Genomic DNA, 20520 nt, shown 5'->3' with positions numbered 1-20520 from the left:
TTTTGTATCCAAGGTTCAGAACATTGAGCCAAAGGAAGTTCCAAATGGAGATAGGTAGAGATGTTAAAAATTGAACTCTAAGCCAAGACAATGATTTCTACCAAAGAATTATGTTCTGATGAGCCACTTCAGTACCTCCTACACAGCAGACCTCTCTGACTTTACCTCTGTTCATTCCCCTGCCCCAGGACATTTTTATTGTATTTTGCAGTTAGGTAGTCCAGCCTATCAGAAATTGGCCAAAAGTCGAATTTGACCAATTTAGATTTAATTGCTCAGTCCCAGGGTTCTTTCTACCTCTGTTTATTTTGCATAATTAGAGATTGAAAGTCATTTTTGTATTTTAGATTGTCACTTATTTCTCTGTTCCTCTTTTTTTTTTTTTTTTTTTTTAATATGAAAAGAGAGAGTATGCACACAGGGTCAGGCAGAGGGGCAAAGAGAGAGGGAGAGAGAGAATCCCAAGTATGCTCGTGTTCAGTGCGGAGCCCAACATGGCGCTCAATCTCAAAACCTTAAGATCATGACCTGAGCTGAAACCAAGAGTTGGACACTTAATCAGCTGAGCCACCCAGGCGCCCCTCTGTACTTCTGACTTAAAATTTGCATATTAACCAATGAAAGTTATTCTTCTCACATACATATACCCTCCATGCCTCCTAGTTGATTCTTATTTATATATTGTGGAGGCAGGTACCTTTGAAAATCATTTGATTTAGGCAGAGCTTCAGATTTTAAAAATGGAATGCTTTTTCACCATAGGACTCAAATCAAAATGGGTTTCTTCCATATTCTTTTCATTCTCCTTACTGAAATATCCTCATTTTTAGTTTCTGCCTATCTCAGCGTATTCTCTTTTGCTTGAACTCTGCAGATAGTTTCCTCTTTCTGTTACTATAAACTTAACTGTCACCTTGATGTGGATTGATTTTAGTGAAACTTACGTGGTTGATGTGTTCTACATGTAAAGCAGGATAGCAGGATCTAAATATAGGCTTACAAAGTTATTTGAGTCTTTTTGTTTCTTCGTTTCAGAAATCTTCTATGTGTTTTTTATGCCTCTCATGTGGAACCTAAGAAAGTGCTCATTCTGAGTGTATAACTTTTCTGACCGTTCAAATCCTATTTTGGTGTAGTGTGGGAGGTAACCTGATGTCCATGTTCATAACTCTTGCATACATGTTATAAAGATACATTATTTGCTAATAAGTCTGACATCTGTGAGAATCACTAAAGTAATAATTGAATCTTGATTTTTTTTTTTTTTTTTTTTTTTTTTTTTGTCAGCTTTACTTTCAGTGTGTCAGCAGAGGCCTTGGTTAAAAAGGCTTTTATTCATCCAAGGTGCTGTGCATTATTCTATTATTCTATTTAGATAAATGGTGCTATTTTGCATCAAGACTGGAAAGGAAGCATTATCCAGAATGCCTTTTTCTTTTTGCTGACAAAGGTTTTCCATCCAGAAAAATGTCCTTTCAGTGTGCCCAGCTGGAGTAGTGTAGGCTAGAGGAGAAACTGCCTTTTCCTAACTGCAGTGTATGTTTTTCAAATCCTCCCACTCTATCTGTTGTTGTTTTCTCTCCAGTGTAATTAATGTACAGTGTTAATGTCAGGTGTATGATATAGTGATCCAGCAGTTCTTTACACTTTTCAGTGCTTATCATGATAAGTGTACCCTCCTACCCTGTTTCTTACAAGTGTGTGTGTTTTTTTTTTTTTAAGAACAGATTTTTAAAATCTTTTTTAAAGATTTTATTTATTTATTCATGAGAGAGGCAGAGAGAGAAGCAGGCTCCATGCAGGGAGCCCTATGCGGGATTCGATCCTGGGACTCTAGGATCACGCCCTGGGCCGAAGGCAGGTGCTCAACCGTTAAGCCACCCAGATGTCCTATCTTACAGGTTTTTATTTTTACCTTTCAGAAAAAAAAATTTTTTTAACCTTTCAGAAATTTTAAGTCTGGTACTATTTCAGTGATGATTGTAGTTGTTTTAGCCCATAGGACTAAATACCCAATACTGAGTTTCTATTTCTGTTCCAGTTTCCTGTGCTTAGAACTTTTATAATTTCTAATCCCCAAAATAACTCTGCAAGGAAATCTGTATTGGGCCCCATTTCACAGAAAACAGAAAGGTGACATAGCAAGTAAGTCTCAGAGTCAAGATTTGAATCCAAGACTATCCTGTGATTCCTCCAGTTTGTTTGTTATTGTCATCGTCTTGAATAGAGAGTCCAGTCTGACTTAACTTTGGTCCTTCTCAAATGAGTGTACACAGTCTCTGGAGTACACAGTGGAGTACAGGATGTAGAACAAACCTGACTCTCCCATCTTGCAGTGTCATTCTTCTTGATGGTAAGGATTGTAAATACAGACTAAACACTGCTGTGTTAAGGTTTAGAATGTAAAATTGCAGAAATGCTTATCGTAGAACTCACAAGGCTTGTTTGCCCTGCGCCTTTTCTCACTGTACCTCCCCAGTGCTCTGGGTATATGCGTTTGGGCTGGCTTGCCACTAGGACACATTATGAAAGTTTGAGAAAGACGAGAAGTGTATTCATTTGTGAAAAGAGGGACTAGGTAAGTTCATACATCTATCTTGCAGCAAAAGGAACAAGATCATTCATTTTACCCTCTTGTAAGCAGAGCTGTGAAATCTTATCTTCTCATCTATTGGCAATGAACTGTGGTATGAGACACCACTGCTTTCAGAGCAAATAAATGATGCACAGTGCATTCTTCTGCTGAAAACTTGCTGTCAGAACTGCTCAGACAATAATATATTTCTTTTTTAGAGAGGACTTTGGCTTGGGATGAGGGCTGGCCTTTTTTTTTCCTTGATTGGTTCCATTCCTGTGTTTTGGAAATACCGATGCTGATAGGTTGTGCTAAGCCAGTTGATGCAACCATTTCTTCAGCCTTCTGTCCATTTTGTGATAATTTTCTCCAATAAAATGATTCATTTCAAAATTATCTCCCCAAAAAGTAATACTGCCAGTAGCCCTGCTTATGTGGTTAATAGAACATTCATTCACCGAATCATTATTTGAGTGCTGATTCTATATCAAACTTTATTCTATATACTAGGAATATAGTTGTGACTTGTCCTTGCAAGCTTATATTCTAGTTGGGGAAGAGAGATGAAACGATATAGTTGGATAGTAAGTATTGCAAAAGAAAATGAAACAGGTTGCATAACTTCTGTGGATTTTTACTCTACTCATCATGGGGTTCTGTCAGGCCTAAGAGACTGATAGTGCCACATTCTTCTGTTCCCTATTCCATCTCAGGAAGTATTCTCTTACATCTTCCTTGTTTTCTTTTGATATAAACCTTTCTTTTGATATAAACCTTTTTTTCCCATCAAACTAAGGAGTCTTTGGATGATTTTATATGATCATAACTCATGCTATTCCACATCAAGTCCATTCTTAGCCATCAGCTTATTTAATAGCTTTTGCATGGTTACAGATTCTTTTCACCAGTTTGATTAGTGAAATTTTATGATGCTTTTCTGAATAGCTTTTTGAAGATCAAATTAATATTGGCAGCCAAACAGCTGAAAATTACACTTTTACCTAGGAGATGATATGTACCTTCTAAAATCTGAAACCCTAATAGGAAGAACACAGACTGCTGTTTTTGACACCAATAGGATTTGGGTCTAAAATTCTTTGTTTGTGGTGGTAATCACTGTGTACTATTTTTACATCATTTATTTTGACTCCTGAATAATAGAGCTGTTGGTAAGCTATATAACTGGCAGCATTCCTGTAGACTCCCATTAATTAAACCCATTCTGAAAAGCATCAAATGAAAAAGGTAATAACTAGACAGGAACAAAGAAATTTCTGAGCTTAAGATCTGTACCTCTAATTAAGAGAATGTCTTCAGATATTCAGCACCACAGGTTTAGAAGAAGGTAGGTGTATTTTGGATGAGTCTGATATATGTACCTGAAAGGGGCTAACCAAGATCAGCCATTGTAATCATTTGTGGGATTTGGAGTGGAGGGGGTCTACTTAGTGGCCATCTCAGTTGATACTCTTTTATAAAAGACTTTCTTTTCTTGGACTCAGGTAGACTTGTTGCCTTAGAGAACCTTACTCAGGAGTTCTCCCTCCCTATTTCTGTTATTGTAGTATATTGTCATTGGATGAGGCTGTTTCCTTTTGGTATCTAGCTGAACTAGAGCTGTGGGCAGGCTCAGCTTAAACTTTTGGCTTAACCTGACTCTGTTGCAGAAATCATGTAACTATGCTGAAATCCCTTTAGCACATAAGTTACAATAAGTCACCATGAAATCATTGTTTTCCATCCAGTTACTCGATTTCAACACTGCAAGGACATATTACTATGTAGTTGAACATGAACTGAGCCCAATGCAGCACTACTTCAGGAATGGTAAAGTGGCCACTCTTTGGCAGTAGCCAAATGTTTAGTAGTATTCTCAGTGCCATTTAAGGACTACAACTACCAGGATTTAGATGAGGATTATGAGAACCAAACCACAATGGCTTGCATACCACTAACCATGCCACCATTTAGACTTGGATATCAGCTACAGACCTTTAGGAAAATTCTGCTCAATTTTCAGCGTTGGAAATATTCTTTTGCTAAGATTGGCTCTTTGCTTTTCTACATCTTCCTCTATCCTAACATTATTTTCTTCATGGAGAAAATGGCAGGGAATCCTGGGAACAGCGGGAATTAGATAGCTCCAAGAGACACTTAAAACACGGTAGCTAGACAGCTAAAATGGAGATTGAAGCCATGACCTGCACACCTAGCCCTTTCACTCGGCTCTCACCAGCTCACTAGGTAACAGATACCACTGAATTTTTACAAGTCCTCAGTTGGCTGATTTTGTACCCTACCTGATAAGTATGACCAGGCAGATGACTCTTGTCTGACTCCAGATAATACCAACAACTGAACTGAAATGGTTAATGGCTTGTCCAGGCCAACACGAGAAGAATTTCTCTGTATTTTATTCAGCTTTCCAGCTTTCTTCTTTCTTTTTCTTGATTACTACCTGCATCATCCTGCTTGTCGCTGTGAACAGGAAAGACCATTCCCTGGGTAACTGCCTCCCATGCTTGCTGACATCTCTTTATTAGTCACTCCTACCCATCACTGTGCTATCACCCCTGTCATATTTTCCGAGATGAAGATGATAACCTTCCTCAGGAGCTTCTTCAGGCAAAAGGAAAGATGCTGAATAAAGTCTGAGTAAGTTATAGATTTTCTGGGTAGCAAACATGTTTTGAAATTATCCTTTCCCTTTGCTCTCTGGACATAACGACACAGGTGAACGTTTATATTTTTGGCTACGTGTCTCTTAATACCCTTTGGATTCTGTCTCTTAAGATCAGAGTTCTTGATTCTATGTTGAGGCTGAATTGTATCTGATACACTAAACATAAACATGGGACTATTGGGATTGCTTTTCAATTTCATGTTTTTGAATGAAATTCACAAGCAGCATGGTGGGGAGAATACATTCAGATCTTATCCAGCTAAGATAATGTTCATACAATACTCAAAGATAACAAGAATGAAATCTAAGAAAGTATGGGCTATACATGGGCTTTACTTTGGAAGTAACACCACCAATGAGTGTCTTTTCTCAATGCCTTTTATTGAATTTAGCCTATTGGATAAAACCACCATTTCTCTTCCAGTGTATTTTTTCTTTCTTGCCACTGAGTGCCAACCAGGTACATACAGAATTCCATCTCTATTAAGCTTGGCTTATAAGCCTGGCCGGAAGGGAAGAGAATGGTTGAGGGGAAGAAAGGGTAAGCTCATTAGAAAGTCAAACCAGATCAAAAAGCATCAGGACAAACAAGATATTGTGCATCCTCCTCTTCCTTAATTAAGGGTTTTGGGTTTTTTTCTTCTTCTCCAGGTCTAGCTTTCTTTTTATTTAGGTGTTAGCTCCAAAGTCATTTTCAAACAGGTAAATCTTTTCTGATTCCAAACATTAGTTAATTCTCCAAAGCATTGGTTCTCAATCTTTTTTATACATTAGAATCACTAGGAGAGCTTTTCAGAGTTCTGATGCCCAGGCTCCACCCTAGAACGGTTAAATCACTACCTCTGGTGGGGTGCCTGGGTGGTTCGGTCAGTCAAGCCTCTGCTTTTGGCTCAGGTCATGATCCTGGAGTCCAGGATTGAGCCCCCCTGCTCAGTGGGAAGTCTGCTTCTCCCTCTTCCTCTGCCCCTCCCCCTGCTCTTCTCTCTCTCTCTCTCTCTCTCTCTCTCTCTCTCTCTCTCTCGCTTACTCTCTCAATCTCTCAAATAAAATCCTTTAAAAATCACTACCTCTAGGGGTGAGAGGCATCAGTATTTTTTTAAATGCCTCCCACTATACACACACATAGGTGGTTGATTTAGGTATCTAAGGTTGAAAACCATAGTTGATAGGACACAACCGAAGTAGTTATTAGTACTCTTAGAAAGTTTAGATCTTATGAAACCTCCCAAGGTTTTATGAAGGAGAAATTAAAAACTAAAGACCTAAAGAAAAAAAGAAAAAAAAAAAAAAAACTAAAGACCTCCCTGCCTTTAGTTAGCCTGCCTTTGCAAACTTAATTTCTGTGACCTTTTTTCCCCCACACATATCTACTCTGTGCTCACTCTAATTGCGCTACTCATTCTTCCTGATCTTGCTTTTATTCATGTTTTTTGCAGCGTTTGTGCATGCTATTTGCTTTTATAATCCCTTTTTGCTTTTATAATCCCACACTACCACCTCTTGTAAAGCTTTTCATTATCCTTCAGCCAAAAGGAGGCTCTTCCCTTCAGTACTTCTCTTTTTTTGCTTTAGTTCATTCTGTGTAGTTTTGCATTCATGTTTTATTTCTCCTGCCAGTTTGCAAAGTCTGGATCTTATTTATCTGTGTATTCCACTCATAGTTTCCTGTATCCAATTGATGTTACTTCAGTGTTTGTTTGAATAAAAGGTGGTTTTCTGATGTCATGCTACAGATGTGTGCCATTACAGAACCGGAGAGAAAGAAAGTGGATGTGTGATATTTTTTCTCTTTGCTTTCAGACTTTGCCAGTTGAATTCTTCATTGTGGTGACCTTTTCATTTATTTACACATGTGCTTTTTGGCTCATTTTCAACCGTTAAGTAATCTTCTGGAATCAGGTTCTAGAAATGGCTCTTCAAGGTTTGTAGTGCTCTATAACTTAGCACAGAGAATGGTTATTAATGCTGGTTACAAAGCACCTGCCCAGCCCGTTTTCTGTCATAGTAGAAACAGTTTTGTCATAGATTTTGACGTTTTTCAGTATAGATTATTTTTTAGATTTTGGCAACACTGTTTCATGTATTTTTTCACTAAGAAGCTAAATCCTCTTTCTCAAATCCTGAAAACCTGTAGAGTTTTGCTTTTTTTTTTTTTTTTTTTTTTTTAAGATTTATTTATTTATTCATTCAAAGAGTGAGAGAGAGGCAGAGACACAGGCAGAGGGAGAAGCAGGCTCCATGCAGGAAGCCCGATGTGGGACTCCATCCCGGGTCTCCAAGATCACACCCGGGGCTGCAGGCGGCGCCAAACCGCTGCGACACCAGGGCTGCCCGAGTTTTGCTTTTTAACATAACCACAACACAAAGATTTCCAAGTTTTTACCACTAAATGACAGATAATAAAGGAAACAGTGTTTGTAGAGCAGACAAGGCATTTGGTGACTCAAAGAGGAATTTCAGATGCACAGTGAGAACTAGGGAAGAGACAAATGTGAAACTGTAGCCAAAAAAGGTGGTGTTTGCTTTTTAAACAGCACTGTTAGTTGTGTATATGTATGTTTTATGTTTCTCCATGCCAGCTATTTTCAGTTTCAGTTCTTCTTTAATACTTTTGTCATGGAAGCCTGACTTCAGGGTGAATTATATTAAAGCCCTGAAGGGGAAAAAGGCCAGATTAAGACCGTATGGAATGGTTTTCCTGTCACCTAGCTAATTAAGTTCATCTAATTCTCCAATAGTTAGCATCCTTTTACATGATCTCCAGATAAATCACAGCATTCTCCTTAGTACTATTGATTGAGAAAGAGATTTGAAGCATTGCATGCCTTCCTACTTCCTCCCCAGGTAGGATATCTTCCTCTCCCAGCTGTTTTCTTGCTTAGGAAAGTTCTAAATTCTAAAAATCACTCTTGTTCCACCTATAATTTTTGAAGCTTGAAATTGCTCAATACTGATTTGGTTCCCACTTTCTCAGTAGGATAGCAGGTTTTTTAGATCAAAGCACATTTTAGTTTTTCTTTGCTTTTCTTTTTTTTCCTCCCTTAAATTTCATTTTAGGGGAAAAAATAAAACACTTTCAAGACATTATTGCTTGGAGGTAGAGCTTCTTGGAATATGTAAATTCTTTAAATCTGGTTGAGGTTTGTGCCTGTGTACCCCAGTGGGAAGATTGGATCTGAAACATCACTGAGATGTCCCAGCTCCATCTTCTTTCCAAGTTTTCTCAGAACTCCCACACAGCATCAGTACCACTACTCGGTTCCCCTAGGACATATTTCTTTGTAATCTAGAATTTCTTTAGGCTTTGGGAGTCCAGTTGAACAGCATGTATTCCCAGCAACTTGGTAGAGCAATTTACAGATTCTATATGGGCATCTAGTACTTAGCTAAATGAACTCTACCTCTCTCTCCTCTCTCTCCTTTCTCTCTTTCAGCTTGGCAGTGACCTTGGCGGGGGCATTGGAGGAAGTCCGGCAGTAAGTGCCATCCATTTTTTTCACCATGGGATGCGCTGCCCCCTGTTTGATGCCTTTTCCTATGCACACATTCTCAGACCAGCCACCGCTGCTATCTAGCATTGTACACCAAAACCTCTATAACAGTATATGAAGAGTAGAAAGTAGCATAGGGTTACTTGGATTCTTCAGAGGCATACACCACATGTGGTGTAGGGACATCTTTAGGGATTGGCACTCTGGTGTCTACAGAGATCTTTGTCTTCCTGACATTAAAGAGCTAAAGGAAATGGAACCTCCCATCTTGACTGGAGAATGCTCTTATTCTCTAGTATCATCTACAAAGAACTTGAGAGAGTCAGCTGGACTCAGAGGGAGACTCTCCTTGTAAGTGACTGAGATTGGGGGGTATGAATATCCCTCTTCCCCCCCAGGAGAGTTTCCTACTAGATATTTATGCCTAAATGGGAAAGTAAGACTTGTCTGCACCCAAGTGGAAATAGAACTGCTTTCTAAGTTGGATGCTTCTTCTTTCTATAGAAACAGACTCCCTTTGTTAGGGTATCTGTAGGCCTTTTGCACAGAATCATGGAAGCTAAAATTGGAAACAAACAGAAAAGATCTTGGATCACTGTGTTCCTGGTCCTACTGATTACTTTGTGTTAGAACTTCTAAAGAGTGTTTGTATATTATCAATGATGAAAAAATAATCGTGATGATTAAAAGGACAAAGAATATACTAATTCAGCTCCAAAAATTTGTAATTATGGTGTGTTCTTATTGTTTGATCAATACTTCTGAAATATAGAGCAACATGTTAAGGGCTATTAATCTGTTCTTCCTGGTTTTCCACTCCCCTTCCCTTTTTCCCTGCAGGTGGGACAGTCATTCATCCCATCATCAGTGCCTGCAACCTTTGCTCCCTCACCTACTCCTGCTGTGGTCAGCAGTGGTCTGAATGACCTGTTTGAACTCTCCACGGGAATAGGCATGGCACCTGGTGGATATGTGGCTCCTAAGGCTGTAAGTAAAGCAATACTTCCGTAATGTAGAACACCTGAATTACTTAACATGTTTTATTACTTCCCCTGATCATAAAGCCAAGGGTTGGGCCCTTATCCTACAGGATTTAAGAAGAAGATGAAAAGTAGCCTGAAATTTAGCAATAAGAAACACCATAGCATCCATATTAACTATTTTTATAATTAGACTTAAAATTGGAAATCTTAAATATTTGTATTTTGTTTTCTTTTTTTATTTTTATTTTTTTAAAGATTTTATTTATTCATGAGAGACATAGAGAGAGAGGCAGAGACACAGGCAGAGGGAGAAGGAGGCTCCATGCAGGGAGCCCGATGTGGGACTTGATCCCGGGACTCCAGGATCATGCCCTGGGCCGAAGGCAGGTGCCAAACTATTTTCTTTTTTTAAAGATCTTATTTATTTATTCGTGAGAGAGACAGAGAGAGAGGCAAAGACATAGGCAGACAGAGAAGCCGGCTCCCCGCAGGGATCCTGATGTGTGACTTGATCCCCAGACCCAAAGATCACGCCCTGAGCCAAAAGCAGAACTTAACTGCTGAGCCACGCAGGCATCCCTGTATTTTGTTATCCTGTTTAGAAATGTCTTGTTTGTCAGTATTGAAGTCAGTCTAGTGTGAATCCAGTTCACAACACAACAGCAAGGGCCAGAGGGTGGGGGTGGGGGCAGATTATAGTGTAGGGGAGTAACATTCTTCTCATTTCTTCCATTCCCTTTTTTGATTGGTATTATATACAAATTCTAGAGTGCTGTTGCTCACAATTTGGCTTTCATGGATTTTAGTGTACCTTTTTAGAGTCCTGATTTAGGTTTCTATCACTGGTGCTTTTCTAGTCTCAACCTTGCTTAATGTTCTACTCAGACTGAATTTCAAAAGTGGAAACTCGATGTAAGTGAAGCTTATTTCAGCCTCAGAGTATAGTGCCATCTTTAGCTAGGCCCAGTTTCTTATAATGATGCCTTTCTGAGGGACAACATGCCTGTTTGTTTCCTGAATTCTTTACCCTGCTCTTCTGACTCTAAAGGATCCCTACTACAAAAATGTAGACCAGTTGTCCATTCCAGGGGTCATAACTTTTTCTAAACAGCTGTTGAATAGAGTAACCAAAAACAGGATTTAAAACTGAGCCATAAAATTTTGGCACAATTCAGTAACTTTGTTGTGAGGTTTCTGTATTGGGTGTTATCCCACAGACTTTTAATTATTGGTTAAAAGATTATCTAATGCATTTGTTTAGTAACATTAAAAGTAATACATACAAATGACAAGTTTAAGTAATGTAGAAACAACAGATGGAAAATTAAGTTTCCTCACTTTCCCATAAATAGTCACTATTACTTTCTTGTGTGTCCTATGAAAAGAAAAGGATTATCCATATACCTATATGTCTGTGTCCTTTAACAGTACTATATCAATGGAATATACTGTTTTGTGTCTTGTTTTTCTCTGTCATATTATTTTGAATGTCTGTATCCACTGTATTGACGTGTCACAACTTATTTAATCATTTTCCTGTTGATGGACATATAGTCCATCACCACCTTTTTTTTTTTATCACCCTTTTTTGCTATTACAGTGTTGCAGTGAACATCTTTATATATGCATATCTTGGTAAATATATATATTTTTTATCCTGGTGTATTTTTGTAATTATAGCTATAGGATAAACCTGCAGTGTGCTTGATCATTTAAACACTTTAAAATAGACGTTCTCAACTTGCCTTCCAAAAGTTAACATTAGATTATATTCCCAGCAACACAGTACAGAGTGCCAGATTGCTTATATTTTCCATTGAGTATTATTGGTTTTTAGGATTTTTGACCCTCTGATAGCTTATGGTTGTTTGATTTCACTTTCTTCTTTCCTTTTTTTTCCTTAATATGGCTAAATATGTTTTCATGTTTATTCAACCACCCACTGAAGCTTTGGTATTCTGTCTGAGATGGTCAAAACAGTTCATAAATTTCCTGATTTTTTTTTAAGATTTATTTATTTTTTTTATTTTTTATTTTTTATTTATTTATGATAGTCACACAGAATGAGAGAGGCAGAGACACAGGCAGAGGGAGAAGCAGGCTCCATGCACCGGGAGCCCGACATGGGATTCGATCCCGGGTCTCCAGGATCGCGCCCTGGGCCAAAGGCAGGCACTAAACCGCTGCGCCACCCAGGGATCCCCAAGATTTATTTATTTTTAGAGAGAGCAGGGGAAGAGGCAGAGGCAAAGGAGATCTCCAGCTAACTCCCCGCTGAACTCAGAGCCCAACTTGGAGCTCATTCTCATGACCCTGAGATCATGACCTGAGCCAAAAATCAAGAATCAGACACTTTACTGATTGGGGCACCCAGGTGCCCCCCCACCTTTTAAATTAACTCTTACATTCCAGGAGTATCACAGGTTTTAGGATCAGAGATGGGTAATGGATTATATTTGAGAAGATAGGCATTCAAACTACTTAAACCACATCTAAGTCCTGTTTACCAGAAGCTATAACAAGAGTTAAAAAATATACATAAGACATGGTCCTTGCCCTAGAGATTACTGTTAATGGGTATAGTGATGAAAAAAAAAAAAGTCTTCAAAGATATAGATATGCTGTTTTCATTAGTAGATTCAGTTTCTTCCCTTTTAAGTCTTTTACCAAAGGTGCTAATAAACACACACACACACACACACACACACACTATACTCACTGGAATTTCTCTTTTCCTTATGTATACACATTTGGTAGCAGTAGTCAAGCAGTAAAATGACCAAGTTGAATAGAAGATGGAGAACCAGCCAGGGTTATTCATAGACTTTTCTTGTGGGTTTGGCTTGGTTTAGTTTGGTTCTTCAATTGAGAACAGTCTCAAAATTCAGAGAATATGACTTTATCCAGAGCCTTTGGCATCTGACTTGATATTTATAGTATAAAAATCACCAGTTGCCCAAATAAGTGAAGTCTTAATTTCATCTTTCTATATTCAAACAAATAGCATCAAGATAAATCTTGCGTGGTTCCATTGGGTTTTATACTGTCTTTTAGGTCTGGCTGCCTGCAGTAAAAGCTAAAGGCTTGGAGATTTCTGGAACATTTACTCACCGCCAAGGGCACATCTATATGGAAATGAACTTCACCAACAAAGCTCTGCAGCACATGACAGACTTTGCAATCCAGTTTAACAAGAATAGGTAAGAAGTCTGAGTCCTCGGCTCGATTGTGAAGCAGCATTGTGCCTTGTGTCCAGCAAAATAATGTTCCATTTTTAACAATGCGTTAAAAATTCTCATGTTGGCAGATGTTGAATGTAGAGTGAGAGCTGACTTTTACATTCTGTTTACTTGTCAGCTTCCATTCTGGAGGCCTTAGAGAATTTTGTTGGGAAACTCATCCATATGGAAAAAAGAAACCAGAACTAACTTACTGCCTTCTTAAAGGGTTGTAGGACTACAATGTTTTTAATAAACCATTTACCCCAAAAAAAGTTTTAATTGAAATCCATTTATTTGTTCAACAAATAATTGGTTAGCATCTATGTGCCAGACATTTCTAGGTGCTGGGGCTAGAGTAATAAACGAAACAAGTAAGTGTCCAAAGCCCATATGTTGGCGGGAAAAACGAACATACTTTGGTTGATGTCAAAAGTTTGAAACATAGTATACCTGTTAGCTGAATAATATAGGTGGTGGTCTGCTTTTAGCAATGAATTCTCTGCCTTAATAAGGAAGAGAGCGTGAAGATGTAAATACCGATTTTCTATAGTTCTGAAATGTCACTGTTTTTTATTAAATACCATGGTTCAGGAACCTGCCTGTTAAGGCTTTGATGGCAGGTCCATTTATTCATAAATACAAGGTAATCAGACTTGTTTGTAACAAAGTAGTAATTGGACCTTTAAATCAGATTTAATAAAATTTGTCAGTGACAACTTGTATCAGTAACTGTCTTACTTATTTCTAAACATTTGGAAATAACTTTTGTACCCTAGATTTGAAAGTTAGGCACATTAGAAACAATGTAAGTATTTAGAAAGTCTGTGTTTCCTTTTGGCAGACTAGTTTTTTACCAGTTATTTTGGGGGGAGCTGGCCATGTTAAAAGCTAAGGCTGGTGTATTAATAGCCATTTTCATAGCCTGCCTTCATACTTCATTTCTGTTTGTGTTTGCTTTTTTTTTTTTTAAGTAGTCTGATATTTAGAAAACTTTATATTTTTGTTGATAGTTATGCTTTTTTTTTTTTTTTTTTTTTTTTTTATGATAGTCACAGAGAGAGAGAGAGAGGCAGAGACATAGGCAGAGGGAGAAGCAGGCTCCATGCACCGGGAGCCCGATGTGGGATTCGATCCTGGGTCTCCAGGATCGCGCCCTGGGCCAAAGGCAGGCGCCAAACCGCTGCCCCACCCAGGGATCCCTGCTTTTTCTTTTATAATATCTTCTCAGTTCCTGCTTTCGGTCGGAAGTCTCTTAATTTCCTACTGTAACATATTTTCTTTGCCCCCCATATTCCCTAATGTCAATAGTACTGTCTTTCTTTGGATTTACTTTTGTACTTGAAGTATGACTAAAATTCTACTACTTGATTTGTTGTCTTTGAAGTCCACTTATGACTGATGAGGCCAAGAGCTAGTTATTCTGCTTTGCACCCACTTGCCTCCTCTTCCTCTCATTTTTGTAAATTGTATCATTTCTACACTTTTTTTTTCCTTTATACCTCATCCTTGTTTTATCTTGGATTTGTGCTTACTGCCACTCGTTTAAGTTCCCACTGCCCTTTCTTGGATGTCGTTTAGTAGGTTCCTCAAAGGGGGCTCATGTAAACAACAGTCTTTGAATTTTTATGTGGTCAAAACTGTGACCTTTATACTTGAAAATTCTTGACTCAAATTCTTTAAGTGCTTCACTCTAGTGTCTTTTGTCATCGAATGTTCCTGTGGAAAAAGTCTTTGGCCAGCCTGATTTTTCCCCATGTAAGTGATGACATCATTTTGTCTGGCTGCCCAAAGTTTAGAGGTCCAATAATTTTACTAGGATATTCCTAGTATTAACCAAGTTTGGTCAGTTTTTCATGGAATAAGGTATGCCCATTCAATGTGTACCTTGAAGTGTTTTACTGTAGGAAGATTCTTAGGGTTTATATGTTTAAAAATTTTAATAGGGCAGCCCGGGTGGCTCAGTGGTTTAGCGTCACCTTCAGTCCAGGTTGTGATCCTGGAGACCCGGAATCGAGTCCCATGTCAGGCTTCCTGCATGAGGCCTGCTTCTCCCTCTGCCTGTGTCTCTGCCTCTTTCTTTCTCTCTGTGTCTCTCATGAATAAATAAATAAAATCTTTAAAAAAATAAAATAATATTTTTAATATATATTTTTTAAGATTTTTATTTATTTATTAGAGAGAGTGTGTGTGTGAGCACACGTGAGCAGGGAGACGGGCAGATGGAGAGGGAGAAGCAGGCTCCTTTTTGAGTAGGGAGCCCCAATGTGGGGCTTGATCCCAGGACTCTGAGATCATGGCCTGAGCTAAAGGCAGATGCCTAAGTGACAGAGCCATCCAGGTGCCCCCATATGTTTAAAGTTTTTGTTTGTTTGTTTGTTTGTTTGTTTAAAGTTTTATATTGTTCCATTGTTTGGATTTTCTTCTTTGGAGAACTATGTTTATATTAACTCTTCTTTGTCTATCTTTTGTAAATACTTTTTTTCCTCCCTGATTTTTTTTTCGTATCTGTAACTATTACAATATATACCTCATACCTTTTTTTACTCATAACCATAACACTGTTATCATACCAGAAATTCTCTAATATCCTTAAACATCCAAACTATGGGTTTTCACAGTTGTGTGATGTTTTTGTACAGTTTGTTTTGTCTGAACAGGGCCCCAATAAGGTCCCCATTTATACCAGTTGGTTGATAAGTATCTTAAGTCTCTTCTATAGATTTCTCCTCTCTGGTTTTTTTTTTTTCTTGAAATTTATTTACAGAAGAAATTACATCTTTTATCTGTGGAGTTTCCCACAATCTAGATTTTGCCGATTACATCTATGAATTGGAGGCAGATCTATAAGCATGATCAGATTTACACTTCATCCTCTGGCAAGAGTGCTACAGGGGAGGCAGTGATTTTATTCTCAGTATATACGGTACTTGCCATGTGGTCTCTTTTCTTCTGTGTTAACTCTGTCCCTATCACTGTAATTGTGCTTTTTCTTTACTCTTTTGTAAGTGAAATCACATAGTATGAAGGCTTTTGCATCTGGTTTCTTTTGCTTAGCGTAATGCTTGGAGATAAATCAGTAATCTGTTCCTTTTTTTTTTTTTAATCTGTTCCATTTTATTGATGAGTAGTATCCGTTGATGAGTATACCACGATTTGTTTACCTTTTACCAGTTGGTAGAATTTAGGGTTGTTTCTTGTTTTGTCTTCTATGATTAAAGCTGCTAGGAATATTCATAATCAAGCCTTTGTGTGAGTATATGTTTTCAGTTTTCCTGGGGAATTACCTAGAGTAGTATTGCTGGGGCATATGGTAAATGTGAGAGTTTTAGATATTGTATAGCCTTACCAATTTTAGCTGTTCTTATGAATATGCATTTTAATTTATTTCTCATTCCCCTAACAACTAATGATATTGAGCAATTTTTTCATCAGTGTATTGACCATTATATCTTTAGTGAAGTATCTGCTCAGATCTTTATTTTTTATTTATTTTATTTTATTTTATTTTTTTTTTTTAAAGATTTTATTTATTCATGAGACACACAGAGAGAGAGAGAGAGAGAGAGGCAGAGACACAGGCAGAGGGAGAAGCAGGCTCAGTGCAGGGAGCCTGATGTGGGACTCCATCCTGGGTCTCCAGGATCACGCTCTGGGCTGAAGGTGGCGCTAAACCTCTGAGCCACCAGGGCTGCCCTGATCTTTCTTTTTTTTAATTTTATTATCAAGTAGTAAAAGTTCTTTATATATTATGGATACAAGTCCTTTGTCAGATATATGTCTTACAAATATTTTCTCTGGTTTTATTTTCTTAAGAGTGTCTTTCAAAAAGTTTTGTATTTGCTTATGCTCTTTGTGTTCTAAGAAATCTTTGCCTGGCCTATGGATACAAAGGGGTTTGTTGTTGTTGTTGTTGTTGTTTTAATAGAAGTGGTAGAGATTTAGCTCCTACATTAACTTTTATAATCCATTTTGAGATAATTTTTAAATATGGTGTAAAATAAGAGTCAAAGTAAACTTTTTTTTAATATATATAGCCTTGAAATCAGATAGTACAAACTCTCCATCTTAGTTCTTTTTTCAAAATTGTTTTGGCTGTTCTAGGTCCTTTACCTGATGGGATTTTGATTGAGAATGCAGTAAATAAGTAGATAATTTGGGAGAGAATTGACATCAAACAATATTGAGTTTTAATCCATCAACTTGCTTTATTTAGGTCATCTTTAACTTCTCTTTGCACTGTTTTATAATTTCTCGTGTGCTTACATGTCTGTCAGATTTAAGTGTTTCATGGTTTTGATGGTATAGTAAATAACTTTCTTCTCATTTTAATATTTGTTTTTTATTGATATATAGAAGTAGAATTGATTTTTGTATGTTGAACTTATATTGTACAACTTTGTCATATTCCCCTACTAGTTCCAGTAGCTTTCTTATAGATTCCTTACAGTTTTCTATATAGATAAATCATTTTGTCTGTGAATAGAGACTGTTTTATCTTTTCTTTTTAGTCTTATGCCTTTTCTTTCCTTGCCTGACTATACTGGGATCTGCAGTAAATGTTCATGTGCTAAGAAGGGACTTCTTTGTCATGTTCTAGTTCTCTAGGGGAAAGCATTCAGTCTTTCACCATTAAATGCAGTGTTAACTGTAGATTTTTCATGGAGGTTGAGGGAGTTCCTTCTCTTCCTAGTTTGTTGAGTTTTACTATGAGTGGGAATTAAGTTGATTATGAATTATTAATTTATTACAAGTGGATAAAAATTAATGTCAGATGCTTCATTTATTGAAATGATCATGTGGTTCTTTTTTAGTCTATTTATATGGTGGCTCACAGTGATTGATTTTTTTGACTGCTACTCCAATCTTGTATTCTTGCGATAAATCCCATCTGGTCAGGATATATTGTCTACTTTTATATATTGTTGAATCTGATTTGCTAAAATTTTTTGAGTATTTTTTTGCATCTGTGTTCTGGATGTAGTTTAGTTCATTTCTGGCATGATTTATTATTTTTTTATTATTATTTCTTAGCTGGGTTTTACTGGCTCTCCTTTACTTCTCTTGTCTGGTCATCTCTTCCCCCAGTTCTTTCTTCACTGTTACGTGTTCTCCTTTGGTGACTGCAGTCATTTTATTAAGTGTATTTTCCCCTTCTGTATAAATGTTTCATAATTTCCATTTTTAAAAAATATTTTATTTCTTTATTGGAGAGAGAGAGCACAAATGAAGGGTGGGGAGGTAGAGGTGGAGAGGGAGAAGCGGGTTCCAGCTGAGCAAGCTCAGCCATGGCTGAGTCCATGGCTCAATCCTAGGACCCTGAGATCATGACCTGAACAAAAGGCAGACGCTTAACCAGCTGAACCACCCAGGTGCCCCCATAATTTCCATTGTTTCTATGGCAATTTATTTTCAAGTATGTTTTGTTTGTAAAACAAAAGCTACTGCCATATTTCTATCCCAATATTGCCTTCAGACAGAGTTTGCTGACCATGAGAGCAAGATCACAAAAGCAGAATGGTTTTTTTGATCTATAAATGTTATACCAAAATGAGTGATGTATATTCTCAGGATCACTTTATTATATTTTGATACTCTGAAGCATAGTTTAGGAAAAAGAAAATGTTTCTTCTCCCTTCCTGTGATTTTTTAAAGATAGTCCCTACATAAACTCTATAGTTATTTTATAAATATTATAGTCCCATCTTCCTTCCTGAGGCTAATTAGAAAACAAATTCAATATAAATTTATGGGATCCCTGGGTGGCGCAGCGGTTTGGCGCCTGCCTTTGGCCCAGGGCGCGATCCTGGAGACCTGGGATCGAATCCCACATCGGGCTCCCGGTGCATGGAGCCTGCTTCTCCCTCTGCCTGTGTCTCTGCGCCTCTCTCTCTCTGTGACTATCATAAATAAATAAAAATTAAAAAAAAAAAAGTTTAAAAAAAATATATATATATATAAATTTATGTTGTTCACTTGTGTATTTGTCTACCTGTAGGCCCACTTTTCCCTTTCTGCTCATTCTATCTGAAATTTTATTCTTATATTTCTTGAACATAGACATGTCTGTTCTTGGGGCACCTAGGTAGCCCAGTCCGTTAATTGTCCAACTCTTGATTTCAGCTTAGGTCATGATCTCAGGGTAGTGAGATTGAGCCCTGTACTGGGCTCCCATGGTGGGTGAGAATCTTAAGCAGAATTCTCTCTCTCCCTCTGTCCCTCCCCCACTCCCTGCTTGGGTGCGTACTCCCGCTCTCTCAAAGCAAAAACAAAACACGTCTGCTTGTCATACATATTTGTTATGTAACTCCCGACTCAGGTTTTTCCTATCTCTTTACTATTTTTGTATTGCTACTAGACAGGCTGCTCTGTGAAGTCAAACTGGTGGGTACACACTCCTGCCTTAGGCTTAGAAAGTGACCAGATTGTCCTAGTCATTTGGAATGTCTAAGTCAATCAGTGTTGCTTTACTTTCGCTGGCTCTGTTTCAGTGATTTTTGTCTTACATAGGTAAATAAAAAAGAAAATTAGAATTGCCAGTAAATAGGGGGATCCCTGGGTGGCTCAGTGGTTTAGCGCCTGCCTTTGGCCCAGGGCGCGATCCTGGAGTCCCGGGATCGAGTCCCACGTCAGGCTCCCAGCATGGAGCCTGCTTCTCCCTCCTCCTGTGTCTCTGCCTCGCTCTCTGTCTATGATAAATAAATAAATAAATCTTTAAAAAAAAAATTGCCAGTAAATAATCTGGATTGCTAAGACAGGGTATCAAGCTAGTGAAATAATGTCAATTTATTGTACTTTACAGAGTGTATATTCTTAAGTCATCTTTCTCCCAAGGATTATCTAAGGAAAAAAAAAATATTTTTAAGATTTTATTTATTTATTCATGGGGGGGGGGGGGGCGGGAGAGAGAGAGGCAGAGACACAGGCAGAGGGAGAAGCAGGCTCCATGCAGGGAGCCCGATGTGGGACTCGATCCCAGGACTTCAGGATCGTGCCCTGGGCCGAAGGCAGGCGCTAAACCACTGAGCCACCCAGGGATCCGGGAAAAATGTTTTTTAAGAAAAGAGAGAAACTTATTAAATCTGACCCTCCAGTAGTGTGAAACATTAGAAACTAACAAAGCACTTCTGTACTTAATGAATATTTTCTCCTTCCTCAGATCCAATTAATGGGAAATGGGTTATATTGTAATCAGTGTTTTAGCAAATTAGGATTAAGCATCTTGGTTCCTGCTGTTCTTCCCATTTAATTTTATTAAAAATTATATTTCCTCCAAATGGAGGAAAAAGCCATTGAAATCCAAAGATGTGACTAAATCATGCCTCCTGATTAACCTCTGGAATTTTTTAATCCTCTTTTCCTAGCTTTGGTGTCATCCCCAGCACTCCTCTGGCCATCCATACACCACTGATGCCAAACCAGAGTATTGATGTCTCCCTGCCTCTCAACACCCTGGGCCCGGTCATGAAGATGGAACCTCTGAATAACCTGCAGGTTAGGGTTTTACTTCTCTCAGGGAGTGCAACTTGATATCTTTCCAATTTTTTCATTTACATATAAATAACCCCTC

The 20520-nt window shown here is 38.0% G+C and overlaps 1 protein-coding gene across 5 annotated transcripts in view; it reads left to right on the top strand.

Annotated features, from left to right (window-relative positions):
• AP2B1 (adaptor related protein complex 2 subunit beta 1) overlaps positions 1-20520 on the top strand; it is a 131290-nt gene that overhangs the window by 73638 nt on the left and 37132 nt on the right. For 4 of the 5 annotated variants that reach the window (XM_025440397.3, XM_035721410.2, XM_049114216.1 and 1 more), the window contains exons 15-18: positions 8693-8734; positions 9590-9736; positions 12787-12932; positions 20315-20444. In XM_025440397.3, the coding sequence (XP_025296182.1) occupies positions 8693-8734; positions 9590-9736; positions 12787-12932; positions 20315-20444 (465 nt within the window). The remainder of the gene's footprint in view (positions 1-8692; positions 8735-9589; positions 9737-12786; positions 12933-20314; positions 20445-20520) is intronic. The other variant, XM_025440399.3, reaches the window with a different exon arrangement.

The sequence above is a fragment of the Canis lupus genome, chromosome 9 (assembly GCF_003254725.2).
Source record: "Canis lupus dingo isolate Sandy chromosome 9, ASM325472v2, whole genome shotgun sequence".
Taxonomy (NCBI): Eukaryota; Metazoa; Chordata; class Mammalia; order Carnivora; family Canidae; genus Canis; species Canis lupus.
Note: the sequence above shows the minus strand (reverse complement) of the source record. Positions and strands in the feature narration are given on the sequence as shown.